A 17,772-nucleotide genomic window follows, 5' to 3' on the forward strand; every position below is an offset into this window, starting at 1 on the left:
AACGTATTTCCTTATTTTTGCTATCAAAGATTTGCTATAAACGATATAATGGCAAAATACAACCACAAAAGAGGTTCCAGATGCGGAAAGACACATGGGTTCATTGATTGTTAATTGCTTAACGTCCAGTGGCAAACATGTCAAGCATGTTCACTACGATATAAGACACATGAAAATGTTGCATTTTGTTTGTATTTGCATTTCATTACACATTTAATTTTCTACATATATCGTATTCCAGCCTTTTGGAATTAAGAAAAGAAGGTGCAGTGCGTCATATAAAATAACAAAATGAAAATTACTTTTTATTCTAGGGACAGTAACATTTGTAAAGGTCGTTGTACATTAGTCAACGGGGACAAATCGGAAATGTGAGTCATAACTTGACATTGCTTCCATATTCGATCGTCGTGCTAGTTGCAAAGTGTTTTCATTAAATTTCCAATAACTGCCTGAAATTAAAATAATGTTAAACATTAAGGAACAATAAGAAAACAGTTAAAATATATTATACTAAAGTTGACGAAAGTTCTAGAGGACATTAAAAATAAAGGTCATATATATATGAAAAAATCCTTGATTGGGGTGTAATACCACAAAAAAAATAGTACGTCACAAACGATTTCATACGAAAAAGGGTTGAAAAAAATATTCTCTTGAATTTGACAGTTATAGGCAATAAACCCTTTATTTCATTGCAGAAAAAAAATTGGAAATTTGAGGTGATATGGTTTATTAAGCTTGTAAACAGGAAAAAATGGTGAAATTTGATTGATTTACTTCCGGTGATTGTTATTATCTTATATGCAATGGAATGATATTTGAAATTTTGAATGTAGTACTGGACAGGATAAATCTTTTCTCATGCCAAGTATTTCTTTATTTGTAACAATGATGAATTCTCTACAATTTTTTGAAAAATGTCAATTTAACAAAGACTAATAGGGGACAACAATGGTGGTATAAGTCCTTGGGAAATAGGAGCTAAAAAAAACTTAAAAATGAAACACTTTCATTTCTACAAGTTTACAAGATTTTCATTAAAAGTTGGGTATTAATTTTTAAAACAACGATTTAACGCAGGTAGTTTAACTCCGTGACATTCGATATGTGTCTGTTTCCAGTCAGGAGCACGTGTTTCAGTGCTTGTACTTGTTTGCTGTCTGTCGTATTTGTTTTTCCTTTTTGTTTTGTCATAGATCAGGCTGTTTGAATTGTTTGGCATTTTGTCGGGCCTTTAATAGCTGACTATACGTTATGGGTTTTCTTATTGTTGAAGGCTTTATTTTGACCTATAGATATAGTTGATTAAATCCGCTTTTTTTTAAATTGATAGTTGTTTCATTGACAATCATACCACATTTTATTATTTTCTATTATTAATGTCAATCTACTATATTAACTGAAACATGACGATTGTATTTCATTTCATGAAAAATTCATAAGAAAAAATTAGCATGGATTCGGGTGCGGTCATCTTATAAACATGCTTATAATGTGTTAATTCAAGATAAGGAGGAAGGTACAAAAGGGAAGATAAAAAAAATCAGTCGAAAAAGAGCGACAAAATCATGACAAAAAAGCCCCGAAAACAGTCTGCAAAACGCTTCATAAAAACTAAAGGCGAACAACATTTTAAAATTGCTAACTGCTTCTGACACATGTTATAGTCTTTTTTTGAATGCAAAAATATAACAAAATATCTCAATACAAATACAACTCTTCAGTGAATGCTATACCTTCGTTGGTAGTATCTACTGATTATTTCGAGTAAGATTTATTAATTTGTTTATTTCAAAACATAAGAATAAATCATTTTATCTTTAATGTTATAAACACATGCCTTCTTAAGCAAGAATCACCTAAGATGGATTCGGTTAGTTTGTTTTCAGTTATATGTTAAAACTAGAGGCGAAAGATACCAAGGGGAAATTCAAGCTTATTGGTCGAAAAGAAACTGACAACGTCATGGCACAAAACGAAAGACGTCGAAAATAGAATCATCCCATAGAGCAATGTACAAAAGCTAAAAACTGAACAACACCAACCCATTTAAACTGGGGTTGATCTCAGGTGCACCGGTGACATCCGTTTTATGTAATGTTCCCAATCGTTGAATATATTTGACTTTTTTTCATCTCTCGAGTTTCTGATGAAAGTTGTTCCAAAAAGAGGTCGTATACAGTGGACTCTGTAGTATACGTTAATATAACAAAAACACAGGGTTTACTGCTGGGTTATATTTTTTTCTTTTAATCTATGTATGGCATAAATTTACCTCTGTGTTGGAGTGACTCAAAATATGAGTGACCACTGCCTGTTCTAGATACAACAAAGAATCTAGGATCTGCCCTGGTAATTTGTCTCATGTTTGTGTTAAGTTTAGTGGGAATATTCTGAAATTTCAAATATTCAAACACAACATTAAATAAGAAACAACAGTATTTTACTTTCGGAATATCATAATATTTAAACTATCAAGATAAAATTTCGTCATCGCTTTGAGAGGAACTTGGTTCCATAAACGTCATTCTGATTCTAATAAATCTTTCTAAAATAACATCATCAAGATGCTTAATTTTCTTACTGACAACATATTTTTTAGCGTTTAGTGTCAACAGACATTTGACACTTCTATTAAAACGAGCTGAATTACTTTTTTTTTATTAGCTAGACTTATTTTGGTTTTATCTGAAGAAGAACAATGAGAATCTAGTTTTAACCATTGGCTTGACATGCTGTCATTTCATATTTAAATGCTGGATATGTTGATTAACTTTGTCCCACTGAATTTGAAGTTAAATATCCTGCACATACAATTAAGTCTGTTTCATATCTTGATTTAAGTCTAGAAATTGATTATAGTTTGTTTTTTCCTTTTTTTGTTTTGATTGCTATCTTACTGTTGTATATCCCAAATCTCATCTTTTTCCACAATGAAGTCGATGTTAACTAAACTTTACAACAAACGATTTATGGTGAGATCATTTTGCCAATTAAAAACCCTCACGTTTTGATTCACCAACATTTCCACTGCTACTACGTATGTAGTCTGTATCTTCCGTTATTCTCATATGATTAAGGTGCTTGATTTCGTAATCGGTATTTTTTTCATTAAAAGGATTGTTTCTTACTAGGACAATATTGTTCTCTTTTGTAAAGTTGCTACGTTTACCGATGGTGTCCTATTCCCGGAAGTGAGAATAGACTGAGTGCGGATTCTAATTTCTCATTCTCGTATCAGTAGTTGTTTACTCTGTCGACACACCTGGACTCGCTCCTTTTGGACTTCACACGATTCCTTTACTTTTTGTTTGTTACCTTGATTTGTCTTCTTTTTCGATTGATATGATTTGAACATCAGTAAACTATTGTTGACTATATATATATATATTAAACTTTGTAATATCGATACGCTTATGGCTATGATAACAACGAATGTTGCATTTAAGGAAGTCGTATTCCCCACCTCCTTTAAACTTTTTATTACGATACCGAATGCAGATTATCGTCGTATTTTAACCTTTTTTTTACGTAACCGAATGCAGCATATCGTCGTGTTTTGACTTGCCATTAGTAAGATGACAACTGCAACTTGTGAAGCAGGAACTATCTACCCATCTCGGTCACCAGAGTTTACCTCTGGATTACAATCGATTGTTTTGCTCAATATCTAGAGTGTGTGCTGCTGTTCTAGGGACTTCCTATCTTCGTTTGAGAAGAATGTTGTCTGTATTCACAAAATATCTTGCTTTTATCTTGATTACTAATGTCCAAATGAATTTATTACTTTTGAAAATCTGTTAACTACTGTTGCTGCTAATTTCATTATGATTTACGTTTGACCCCTTGTTATCTTCATACTTTTAAATACGTGACTTTTTAGGGGACCTGAATGTCTGATTTTAGGCTGATTCACATAACGTTTTTAAATGTATTATTTTTTCTACAAAATATGTTGTCCATAGGACTTCGACGGAATTTGGGGAAATTCAGACGAAAGTTGATAGTTGACCATTATTATCCATTTCAAAGAGTCTTTTCGATTAATTTACTCGAAATTAATGATATTGGTATCGCGTGTTCAACTCTGTAGGACTGACCCGTTAATGCTCCATTTTTAAACTACACATTATAATCAATCTTGTCTAAATAAACCAAAAAGTAGTCTCCAGGGATTTAATAGACCGTTAAGTTATCAGCAAAAAATGAATACTTTCAAGTATTATAAATAACTTACCTTAGTATTACCATTATATTAGCTTCTTTTTAAATAATTGCCCTTGTGCTGTGAAATCATTTAAGTTAATAATTCATATCATGGAAAATTCAATGAAAGCTCAATTGAGCGTTAATCCAGATATTGATATTCAAAAACAGACAGGAAAATCTTATAGTAATGTCGAAAACATCAATATTACTTTTGCAATGAATATGCCTCAAAAACTAAATTTTCGTTTGTTTATAAACGTACAATTAGGGAAAGAGTTGTCTTGCTTGAAGCCATGACAAATTGGTTGTCTTCGTAGGACTGGAAAACGCCGATGAACATTGGAACTGGTCTTCTGCCACGCTGCATACAAAGACCATGAAACTTGTAACATTTAAATATATCTGAAGATAATAAATTCTGTTTATATTATATTTTTTTCAGTTTAAACGAGAATGATAGATATTTGAGAAGTAAATATATAAATAAAAAAATATTTTAACATACAAAAACCAAAAGACGGTAGATGAAGTCCTGATTTTGCATAAGAAAATAAACATTTGAGGGATTTTCTTCGAAATTGCAAATATTAATTGAACTAAAAAAAAGATGGACATAACTTGTAATGCTTTGTCACCTATATCTACGCCTAGTTCATTTATTGTTGTTTAATTGAACGATGATTAGTAATGCTAAATAAACATTTTGTGTATGTTTTTATCTTAAGCTACCTCAAACCATATCATCAGTCATTTTGGTGTGTGCTTCTTATCAAAAACTGGAAACAACACTTTATTAAGTTTGTTAGAGGTGCTTTTCTGTATCAACCTTCATAATCAACGTTCAAATCAATAAACTCGAAAGCCAATGATGTAAAATGTCCCAAAAGAGACCATAAAAAAATGGCCAAATCTACATAAGGCCATCTTTGTTGTCGGAACTGCAACATACATTTCTTAATAATTTATTGATTTTATCATTGGATAATATAAAAAAAATGTGTTACAAATCACGAAACTAGTAGTCCACCGTCAGCGGTTTCGCAACTAAAATATCAACGGACAATGGAAAAAAGGTGCAATATTCTGTTTCATTTTACATTTTCATCATTTACAAAGGATTTAGAATTGATGTTGAAAAGTTGATAAAGTGCGATATGTTATCGTGATTATCTGTACAACACCCTCTTGTTGTTATTGGAGCGTTTCCCCATCCGTACCATATAAAATCGTTTGCGGCTTTTAACTTCAGTCTAATAAACATAAACTGCTTGTAAGGGTTAAATACATACTTACTTTTCTTTTTATCCGAATGCCTGAGAGGTCTCATATGTATGTTATCAATTTTATCTGTAGTGACGTAGTAATTGGTTTTCCCGCCATTGTGTATGCGACAGTCAATACATTCAAGATATCGAACACATCTAATGTTGAGGTCGTAGGATGAGGAATGACAAACATGTGCGTCAACCTTCACAATAGGTTCATCTGTTTTAAGAAAAAAGACATGTGTATTAACAATTGTGTTATTTATAACTTAGTTATCAATTTGAATTGTCAAATATGTGCTAACAAATAAACTTTCATTCTTTAACTCACAAGTGAGCATACATAAAATACAATGTAGTAACAAATTTTAAGTTAACTTTATACTTACATTGAATTTCAACTTCCACATTCACTTCAATTTCTAATATCTCTTTATTTCCATTTTCCTGTTGTCTTTCGACTATCTAAACAACATATACAAAATAAAAAAAACACATACATACATATATTCAATTAATACTGGCCTTTTATAGTTTTATTAGCTCTTTTGTTGGGAAAATACTATAATGTGTTCGTCTTGTTTTCATCCAACAATAAATATGTATTTTAAAAGTAGGTAGTAAATCTTTTCAAGAATAATGTCTTCTAAAATCTTGGACATCCATACAGCCATGAGCGTACTCTACCAACTGAAAAATGCATTCAACGAATCATTTAACAGTCGAACATTTCCATCAACGACAGCATATTTTACAATTTGAATAGACGCATTAACACTTGTATGCAAATTTGTCCGTCATTATTTAAAATCACAACAGTTACCACAAAATGTTGCATCACAATTTAAAAAAAAGGGAAGTCGTAATTTATAAAATGCTCCACTAGGCGCAACTGGTTACGACCGCAGAGGTCGAACCCTGAACAGTTGGGGCAAGTATGAACCCTACATTCAAGCTTGATACAGCTCTGAATTTGGATTGTGGTTAAATATTTGACACATCAAAGATTTTTGTTACAGAACTAATGTGGTCAAAAAACTGAAAAATTTGAAATTGGATTTAACCTATTATGGTCCAATATCCAAAATGTAAATACACGGTTAGATTCAGCATATCCAAGTACACCAAGAATTTAATTAATTTATTTATTATTGGACCATAATATCTTAGTACACCAAGATTTTAATTTATTTATTTGTTATTGGACAATATTAGCTAAGTTTTCAAAAGGGTTTGCTTCATAAAAGATATATGTATATAACATTCTGAAAAGTAGTTTATACAGAATAACAAACAAATCTACCACGGAGTTCTTCAAAAAATTTACAAAAAAAAAATGAGAAAAAAAACAATTTCGAAAATATCATTCATCATTAATACAGTGTCTTTAAAAAATCTATAAGACTTACCTCTTTTCAAAATATTTAATAATGAACATTAAATTTCAAACTATATTTATACATAAATTCTAAAATGAGAATATGATGCTATATCTATTTTTAACTATGGTTCAACTTAAAATTTCTAACAATTGTGTAATACAGCTCTAAATTTAGATTCTAATCAAGTACTTGATATAGCATAGTTTCTGACACAGAATGAATGTGGTCTAAGTACTTTAAAGAAAATTTGACATTTACCAATTATGGTCCAATATCCAAATTCTAAATACATGGTTGGAATCAGCACATCAAAGAACCCCTTTTTGTTAATTTTTTGAAGAAATAACACAAACTTTAATTTTGGACGCTTCGGACCTCAATGTGGACCAATTTAATAACAGGACCCAAAATCTAAATACACTAACCCCATATATTCATTTTTTTGTTAAAATCAAACAAAAAAGTTTAATTTTGGACCCCAATTTGCACCAACTTGAAAACTGTGCGCAAAATAAAAAAAAAAACTAATATCAAAGAATCCCAAGAATGCGATTTTTGTTAAAATCAAACTAATTTTAATTTTGGATACTTTGGACCTTAATGTGGACCAGTTTGAAAAACGGACCCTAAATCAAAAATCTAAAACACTGTTAGATTGGGCACATAAAAAACACAAATAATTCAATTCTTGATGAAATCAAAACAAGGTTTTATTTTGGACCCCAATTTGGACAAACTTGAATACTGTGCCCAAAATCAAAAATCTAGATAACGCTTAGATTAGCATATCAATAAACCCCAAGAATTCAAATTTTTTTTTAACAAAGTTTAATTTTGGACCCTTTGGACCTTAATGTGGGACAATTTGAAGACGGGCCCCAAAATTAAAAATCTAAATACATGGTTAGATTCAGCATATCAAAGAACACCAATAATTCAATTTTTGATGAAATCAAACAAAGTTTAATTTTGGACCCTTTGAACCTTAATATGGATCAATTCTAAAACCGACCCAAAATCCAAATAATAAACACCCAATTAGATTCAGCATATTAAAGAACCTCAAGAATTCAAGACTTTGAATTAAACCCCATTGAAATTGCTAAAGAAATAAGCAATTTATACAAAGTATCCCTTTTTGGTCCCTAATTACTAAACAGCTAAGACAATAACCCCTAAAATAAATCCCAACCTTCCTATTGTAGTAAGGAACATTGTGCTAAAATTTAATAGAGATCCATTCATTTATACTTAAGTTATTGTCTGTGAACCAGAAAAATAATTGTTTTTATTAGCCCCTTTTTTGCCCCTAATTCCTAAACAGCTAATATAATACCCCCAAAAATGAACCCCAATATTCGTATTGTGGTATGGAACCTTGTGCTAAAATTTAATAGAGATCCGTACACTTATACTCAAGTTATTGCCTGCAAACCAGAAAAATAGTTGGTTTTGGCCCTTTTCGACCCCTGATTATTATACGGTTTGGGCCGTGACCCCCAAAAATCAATCTTAACTTTCCTTTTGAAGTATGGATCCTTGTGGTAAAATATCATAGAAATCTATACTCTCATACACAAAGTATTGTCCTGAAACATGAAAAATGCTTTTTTTTGGCCCCTCTTTGGTCCCTAAATACTAAACAGCTATGACAATAACCCCCAAAATAAATCCCAACCTTCCAGTTGTGGTATGGAACCTTGTGCTAAAATTTAATAGAGATCCATACATTTATACTCAAGTTATTGTCTGTGAACCTGACAAATAATTGTTTTTTGTTAAGCCCTTTTGACCCCTAATTCCTAAACAGCTATGGCAATAAACCCCAAAATTAATCCAAACCTTCCTATTGTGTTGTGGAACCTTGTGCTAAAATTTAATAGAGAATATACACTTATACTCAAGTTATTGTCTTAAAACCAGACAAATAATTGTGTTTGGTCCCTTTCTGGCCCCTAATTACAAAACAGCCACGACAATAACCCCCAAAATCAATCCCAACCCTTCTATTGTGGTATGGAACCTTGTGGTAAAATTTCATACAGATCCATACACTTATACTCAAGTTATTGTCTGAGATCCAATTTATTTTCTATGAACCAGTAAAACTTACCTTTTTTGGCCCTTAATTACAAAACCACTAGGACAATACCTCCCAAAAACAATCCCAACCATCATTTAGTGGTATGGAATCTTGTGCTTAAATTTCAATGAGATCCATACACTTTTACTGAAGTTATTGTCTGCGAACCAAAATGTCTTCGGACGATGATGCAGTCTGAGACATCGCCATAACATAATATGGACGCAAAATATTTTGCGGTCCTATAAAAAGTGAGTATTTCTCAAAGTCAGAAGGTTATTCGGAGACAGAACATGGATTTTGGTATTAAGATTACTTTAACAAATTACCTTTCTAAGGTCTGAAAAAAACAGTGGCGCTCCCCCAAACATACCCTATAGTCATATTATATTTGTCTTTCATACGTACCAAACTGAGTGGTTCTTCTGTTGAAGACTTAATCATGTTCCGGAACATTTCCAAGACAATAAAGTGGTGATACTGATCAACTGCTTGATTATTAATACCTAGTATGTTGTCTGTGTTTCTGTAAGTAAATTAATCTAATGAGAGAGAGAGAGAGAGAGAGAGAGAGAGAGAGAGAGAGAGAGAGAGAGTCATAAAATTGTAAACCAAGTCACAAACATTGTTAGTGTTTATGTCTTATGACATATCTGAATGGAATATCTGATTGATGTTTTTCATTTGGTGTTGGTGGAAGATCTTCGATAGTTTCTGTTTATTTGTTTATTCTGAGGCGCTTTCGAGCTTGAATTGTAAGCATGTTAGACTGATACCCGGCCGTTATTTTACCAGTTTGATAATACGATAATATTTGTATATTCCGAAGGCATACTGAATATTTTTATGGAGGGAACCAACCTATGAGCATGTCTACTTGAGGACTGTCTGTATTTGCCTATTTTTTTTTGGCTGGGTTGCTTTCGCGTTGACGTAGTTGATGAATGAGTGGAAATACCAGCACTATTTTTTATTCGAAACGGCTCTATTTAGTGTGACTTAATAAAAAAAACATTACTGTGAGTTATTATCGACTAGAACCAATACAAATAATAGAAGACATCAGTAATGGATATAACCAAATATTTTCCCGTTTTAACGGTTCTACACTAGTAATTTTTGGGGCCCTTTATAGCTTGCTGTTCGGTGTGTGCCAAGGCTCCGTGTTGAAGGTCGTACTTTGACCTATAATGGTTTAATTTTATAAATTGTAACTTGGATGGAGAGTTGTCTCATTGGCACTCATACCTCATCTTCTTATATCTATTGTTTTCCTAATCAGTAGTTTTGAGGTAAAAAAAACTTGCAAAAATAAAAACAAAATTTATATAATTCCAATGTTGCCTAAACAAGTAATAAACTGCAGATACAATGTACATGTACCACTAACCAATACGTTATAGACATTCATTAACAATGTACCATTAACCACAACAATTAATATTTAGATACAAAGCAATACTAACTGCAATGCCATATTTGAAGGGTATTTATTACGGGTATCTGTGATTTCGATATAGTGTCCATAATCATTCGAATGAAGATTCATTCCACCTTTCACGACATCTTCTTTTACCATAAAATCAATAACGGATCTTCTGGTAGTTGTGTCTATTACTTCCATCTAAATAGAATACGATCATTTGTTAGAACAGCCAGAAAACACCATATAAATTACTATGCTGGCTCGCCTCTTGAAACTTGTGGGTATTTAGACTAACCTTGTTTGTACGGCCAATCAAATTAAATTTTCAAGAGATCATTCAAATAAATTACCTCTTCATTCCAGACGACAAGTTCGACTAGAGAGGAACGGGTATAACTTAAAATATTATTTGGGAATTTAATAATTCTTTTTATGTCTCTTCAAAGATGTTTTCAACAGAAGGAAATTCAAACGAATGTGTAAATCGTAGTTGCCAAATATATATATATATATTTTCTGTTGACATTACGGCAAGGGAAGATATACTAAAATATAATGAATAACAATCAAGGGTCTGTAATTCACTAGTTGCCGTTGGTTGTTGTCTGTCATATTTTTGTTTTTATAGCCGACTATATACAGTATGGGTTTTGCTCATTGTTGACTGAGACTGTATGATAACATATAGTTGCTTAAATCCAAGTCATTTTGGATTGTGTTGGACAGTTTTCTCATTGGCAATCATACCACATCTCTTTATTTTATACCAGTTTTTCTAGAGCAGAATGTAAAATAACATTAAATGAATCACCCCTATCAAAAATAAATGACAATCAATTCAATAATACAGATAAAGTCTAATGGTGAAAAACATGTGTAAATTTACTAGTAGTACTAAGTAGTACTTAATCATTGCACGTTTTAAAACGTTAAGTATAAGTAATATCATGCCTGAAATGAAAAAAACCTTAATCAGGAACAACCATATTTCTTTTTGGTTTTTTGTATTATGTTAACTTCCCTATTGCTTGAAATGATTGTTTAGGTGGGAAGGTTATATAACTAGGCCATTTGTAAGATGACAAATCAATGTGAAATTTTATTTATTTTTTGTTTTTTTTTTTTGTAATAAACTCATGTATTCATAGCACGTCAAAAGGTTTTAAGTAAGGATTGAATTTCTTTTTGTTATCTTATTGAGGTTTAATAGCGTTGATCGAAGCACGTTTTGTATGAAGCAGTCATAGATGTTGCATTTCATATTACGGAAATAAAATTTAACTTCTGTAATGACTCAGCAAATTTAAAGTACGGAATCGTATGACACTTCTATGTAATGTGATAATAAACCTTCAAATATCAATGGAATTGAATAAAATTCATTATCTGCATTGAAATTTGTGTTGCATTTGGCAAAAATATATAATCATTTTATTATGTCTGTTCTTTTAATATTTATGTTATGGTTGCATCATCTATTGTCTCTAAATTTGTAGTTGGTAAAATTTGTATTGCCGAGATGGCAAATTTATACATTAAATTCGGTGTGATGCTCTAAATGTGTAGTTGGTAATAATTGGGTTGGTATATTTATACATTTAGTTCGTGTGAGGCAATAAAAAGCTTACGGCAGTACTTTCCCGCAAATTCTGCTGGACTTGACAACGGCATTCCTCTTCACAGTGGCAAAGGGTATCATACTTGTATATAATACTATCTCTTGAAGAAATCTCTTTGTTGCATCGCCTACGTCGCCTTAAAACAGTCGTTTCTTCAAATTCGTCGTCTTCTTCGCCGTTGTCAGTCTTATCACATACATTTGGTACCGACATAGCCTTTTCCTGGTGATTATATATGTTTTACAATTTATGATTAAATCAGCAAAGACCCATCGAAACAACATCTGATACAAAAATTTAACAATACTTTTAGATATTTGGATGATATATTGGCTCTCAATAATGACGACTTCAGTATGTATACTAAAGAAATTTATCCTGTTGAACTTACTTTAAATAAAGCTAATACTAACAATGACCACTGTCCTTTCCTCGATCTTGATATCTATATCATAAACAGGAAGCTTAATACAAAAATTTATGATAAAAGAGATGATTTTTCATTTCCTATCGTTAATTATCCATTTTTAGATGGTGACGTTCCCTTGTCACCATCTTATGGTGTTTATATATCTCAACTTGTACGATTCGCTCGTGTATGTAACAGCGTATTAGATTTTAGCGAGAGAAATTTATGTATTACTGAAAAATTATTACACCAGGGTTTTCAATATCATAAACTAGTCAAAACATTTACTAAATTTTATCATCGGTATAAGGACATCATTCGTAAATATAACTCAACATGCAGACATCTTATACGTTCGGGTATTTCGCATCCAATCTTTTATGGTAATATTCTTTACAAAGCACATAAATGTCAGTATTCACCTCAAAAGCTAACAAAACCTTTAAACAGACTTATTAAGAAGGGATATAGTTACGATACTGTTGTCAGGTCATTAAAGATTAAAATTGAGAATGGAAATGGGGAATGTGTCAAAGAGACAACAACCCGACCACAGAACAGACAACAGCAGAAGGCCACCAACAGGTCTTCAATGCAGCGAGAAATTCCCGCATCCGGAGGCGTCCTTCAGCTGGCCCCTAAACAAATATATATACTAGTTCAGTGATAATGAACGCCATACTAAACTCCAAATTGTACACAAGAAACTAAAATTAAAAATAATACAAGACTAACAAAGGCTAGAGGCTCCTGACTTGGGACAGGCGCAAAAATGCGGCGGGGTTAAACATGTTTATGAGATCTCAACCCTCCCCCTATACCTCTAGCCAATGTAGAAAAGTAAACGCATAACAATACGCACATTAAAATTCAGTTCAAGAGAAGTCCGAGTCTATTGTCAGAAGATGTAACCAAAGAAAATAAACAAAATGACAATAATACATAAATAACAACAGACTACTAGCAGTTAACTGACATGCCAGCTCCAGACTTCAATTAAACTGATTGAAAGATTATGTCTTCATCATATGAATATCAGGCACAATCCTTCCCGTTAGGGGTTTAGTATCATACCATCATAACATATATGAGAAGAACATAACCCGTGTCATGCCAACAACTGGTTTTTAAATAAATGTGTTTAGTGCCGATGCAAAGACCCTATAAGTGAATCAATATTAACGCCAAAATATGCAATCTTTAATGACCTGACAACAGTATCGTAACTATATCCCTTCTTAATAAGTCTATTTAAAGGTTTTGTTAGTTTCAGAGGTGAATACTGACATTTTTGTGCTTTATAAAGAATATTTCCATAAAAAATTGGATGTGAAATACCTGAACGTATAAGAAGTCTGCATGTTGAGCTATATTTACGAATGATGTCCATATACCGATGATAAAATTTAGTAAATGTTTTGACTAGTTTGTGATATCGAAAACCCTGGTGTAATAATTTTTCAGTAATACATAAATTTCTCTCGTTAAAATCTAAAACATTGTTACATACACGAGCGAATCGTACAAGTTGAGATATATAAACACCGTAAGATGGTGACAAGGGAACGTCACCATCTAAAAATGGATAATTAACGATAGGAAATGAAAAATCATCTCTTTTATCATATATTTTAGTATTTAGCTTTCCGTTAATGATATAGATATCGCATATTTTGGCTTTAATATTGATTCACTTATAGGGTCTTTGCATCGGAATTAAACATATTTATTCTAAAACCAGTTGTTGGCATGACACGGGTTATGTTCTTCTCATATATTTTATGATGGTATAATACTAAACCCCTAACAGGAGGGATTGTGCCTGATATTCATATGATGAAGACATAATCTTTCAATCAGTTTAATTGAGGTCTGGAGCTGGCATGTCAGTAACTGCTAGTAGTCTGTTGTTATTTATGTATTATTGTCATTTTGTTTATTTTCTTTTGTTTCCTATCCTGACATCGGACTCGGACTTCTCTTGAACTGAGTTTTACTGTGCGTACTGTTGTGCGTTTATTTTTTTTACATTGGCTAGAGGTATAGGGGGAGGTTTGAGATCTTAAAAAACATGTTTAACCCGCCGCATTTTTGCGCCTGTCCCAAGTCAGGAGCCTCTGGCCTTAGTTAGTCTTGTATCATTTTTAATTTTAGTTTCTTGTGTATAATTTGGAGTTTAGTATGACGTCCATTATCATTGAACTAGTATACATATTTGTTATGGGGCCAGCTGAAGGACGCCTCCGGGTGCGGGAGTTTCTCGCTGCATTGAAGACCCATTGGTGGCCTTCAGCTGTTGTCTGCTCTATTGTCGGGTTGTTGTCTCTCTGACACATTCCCCGTTTCCATTCTCAATTTTATTGTGTAAAACAACTACAAAAAATGTATGTCAAAAATGACCTCGCTTGCATATTTTTGTTTTTGTGTGAGGCACAGACACAAATAATCAATACCTATGCAAACAATCAGTTTGCCTAGATTTTACACCAGGAATTAATTGAGGATATGTACTCCATCAATTCAATATTTCAGTAATATCTAAGCATTAGGGATTTTGTTTCTGTATTTTGGCGGTCATTACAAAAATGGCGACCAACAAATACTATTTGACACTGTGCATAAATTTGAAAAAACAAAATTATACCTATATGACATCCTACCAACAAAAAAGTTTTTAAAAAAGTGTTTCATATAATAAAAGAGAGGTGAAAGATACCAAAGGGACATTCAAAGTCGAAAACAAACTGACAATACCATGACAAAACACAAGAATGACCAAAAGACAAACAACAATATACAAAACACAACATAGAAAACTTAAGACTTAGCAACACGAACCCCACCAACAAATACCGGGGGTGATCTCAAGTACTCCGGAGGGGTAAACAGATCCTACTCCACATTCCACACACGTCGCATTAATACAATATAATACGTTGATTATAATAATATCAAGTGCTTAGGCATCACGCAAAAGTGGATTGGTGATTGACTCTTATCTAATCCTAAGACATCACCAAATTGATAAACCACCGGTCAAGGAAATGTTCTAGCCTTGAAACTTGACCGACTATGAACATTTGAAATAGAAACATGTTTTCGTGACAAGGATAAACGAGACTGTCATAGGTATAAACAACATAGACATGTAAAAACAAAAAAAGAACAAGGAACAACACTTAAAACTTAAGCAAGAGCAACACCAACATTTATTTAAAATGCACCGGAATGGTAAGCAGATCCTACTCCATATTTGACACCTGTCGTGTTGCTCATGTAAGTACATCTCTGGTTATCACTATAATTCGGTAAGTCCCATTTGTGGAAAAGAGGACGGGACCGCGGTTACGTCAATTAGATCATATCTGTCGTCATCTGTGAAACAGAATTTCCATAACGGTCAACGAACTCGTGATGGCGTCCGTAAAATTTTCGAAGGGATGATTTCAACTTCACTACATGGAACTCTTGGTTTAATAGCTTTCTTGTGAGCAGCATACCTCTATCAAAGAAATCATGTTAGGAAATGCAAGCTCTGGGATATCGTATCAGCTGGGAGATATGTACTCCATATGCAGGCGCTGCTGGAACTTTGCTAATATTGGCACTTAGAATCAATTTGGAATTGCATAGTATACCAATAATAATTTTCATTTGAAAAGAAACAAAACAGAGGTTTCTCATATTTTTCAATAAAAACTAAGTCTAAGTTTTTGGACCAAAATTGACACCGAGAATCAATTTGGAATAGTATATCAAATCCATATGTCAACTTTTGTTGAAATCCAGTACAAAAAGATGTTTCTCAGAATAGTGACTTTTTAACAACAGCAAAATTTACACCACAATTTTTCCCAATTTTTTTTACAGATCGAAAGGAACATTCATTTTACATAAGACTATACATACAAAGTATGTAAATTGGTTGATTCAATCTTGACTTATGTTACGACATGTGAGTGCTGACGGACAAATAGACAGACGGATAGACAGAGTGATTATTATAGGGCGTATCTCTTTTGTATTTTTTCTTCTGTTTGCAAGGGAACAATTTAAGCATGGTTTCTTTTAGGATTGCGTTTTCATTTATCGAACATATGCCTGAACAAAATACTTTTAAACACAAGCATCAGTGGCAACGCTAGATATGAGAACTATGTTTCCCATCTAACATTCTATATTCTAATACAATTTATGTACCTATCAAAATATAAGTTATCACACATGTCAAAATAGAAAGCTATCAAAGCGAGAAAACATTGAGTATTATAATTAAAAGTTTAAATAATATTCTAGAAAAAAATTCAAACAGTTTTACAGTTTTTAATGAAATGAAAATGTGACTTAGTATTATCTAATGTTATTTAAAATAATTTTGATACATTGACATTGGTTTGTTTTTACACCAAAACAAAAATATTAACAAAAAAAGGAATAAGTATCTGAAGAACATTTACAGAGAAAAGCTATTCAAAAGTTTTTCTACCGCAAAAAATGAGTTCTGTAACCACACATAATGTTGCTTTATGTTATCAAATACGTCTAACGGTTGTAAAGGCTTACGGTGCGCCAAAAAGCTGTGATATTAGTACCGAATGTGGGACCTTTCAAATATAGTTTTACCCCTGATGAGAAAAAAATTGCGGGTAAATCGACCCTGCTCTTTTTTTACTTTTGATCACATGCAACATAAGATGATTCTTACCTTGTGTGCACGTGTATCTAGAACGTACATATATGTGTTAAGGTTGAATGTCTTATAATAAGTGCTAATAAGGAAGCATTAAATTTCGGCGATAGTCCCAAATTACACAATGTAGTTATTACTGAATGGAAAAACCATCTATAAAGTACATCTATTATTGTGTAGAGGTAAGGAATATGGACGAAAAGGAAATAAAACAGTATTATCAGACAAAGCGATATTTAAATCCCACATATCATGACCTGATTTTAGTGTAATAAATTTTTTTTATTAGTGTTCGTTATTAGAATTCCTAAGGTAAAGTTCATTTGAAAATTCATATGCAGAAAAAAGTAAAATATCAAAAATACCGAACTCCAAGGAAAATTCAAAACGGAAAGTCCATTAACAAAGAAAATGAGTCATTGTAAACAGTAGTAATACAACATAGTAGTACATTTCAACGCCACAGATATGATTCATTTTCAGTATGCCGATTTTAGACTATACTTTACCTAATAATTGAATAATCCCGCATGTTCGATTGAAGCCATATTGAATCTATCTTCATCATCTGAAAAAAGGAAAATATCACCTTATACTTCGTGCATCCGAAGCGCTTTTCTTGAGTTACCTCCATCGGGAACTCTCAAACCCAAACATTTGAAGCTCAATGATTGATGTATAAATAC

General features: G+C 32.3%; 1 protein-coding gene across 1 annotated transcript; it reads right to left on the reverse strand.

Annotated features, from left to right (window-relative positions):
- Positions 1-292: 292 nt before the first annotated feature.
- On the reverse strand, positions 293-17,250 carry LOC127737515 (uncharacterized). The gene is made up of 9 exons (XM_052248302.1): positions 17,102-17,250; positions 11,997-12,209; positions 10,409-10,566; positions 9,351-9,468; positions 5,867-5,942; positions 5,506-5,697; positions 4,475-4,614; positions 2,279-2,396; positions 293-452 (listed from the first exon to the last, which is right to left on the reverse strand). The coding sequence occupies exons 1-9, from the start codon at positions 17,129-17,131 to the stop codon at positions 346-348; spliced, it is 1,152 nt and encodes a 383-aa protein (XP_052104262.1). The 5' UTR covers positions 17,132-17,250; the 3' UTR covers positions 293-345.
- Between the last annotated feature and the right edge of the window lie 522 nt (positions 17,251-17,772).

The sequence above is a fragment of the Mytilus californianus genome, unplaced genomic scaffold (assembly GCF_021869535.1).
Source record: "Mytilus californianus isolate M0D057914Y unplaced genomic scaffold, xbMytCali1.0.p SCAF_4, whole genome shotgun sequence".
Taxonomy (NCBI): domain Eukaryota; kingdom Metazoa; phylum Mollusca; class Bivalvia; order Mytilida; family Mytilidae; genus Mytilus; species Mytilus californianus.

Excerpts from the sequence above, each read along its gene's own strand:
- LOC127737515 (XM_052248302.1), bottom strand. The coding sequence starts at position 17,131 with ATGTACGTTCTAGATACACGTGCACACAAG. Across the intron at positions 9,469-10,408 it reads CCTTCAAATATGGCATTGCA|AAACACAGACAACATACTAG; the intron begins GTTAGTATTGCT and ends ATTTACTTACAG. Across the intron at positions 5,943-9,350 it reads CAGAAGAACCACTCAGTTTG|ATAGTCGAAAGACAACAGGA; the intron begins GTACGTATGAAA and ends TATGTTGTTTAG.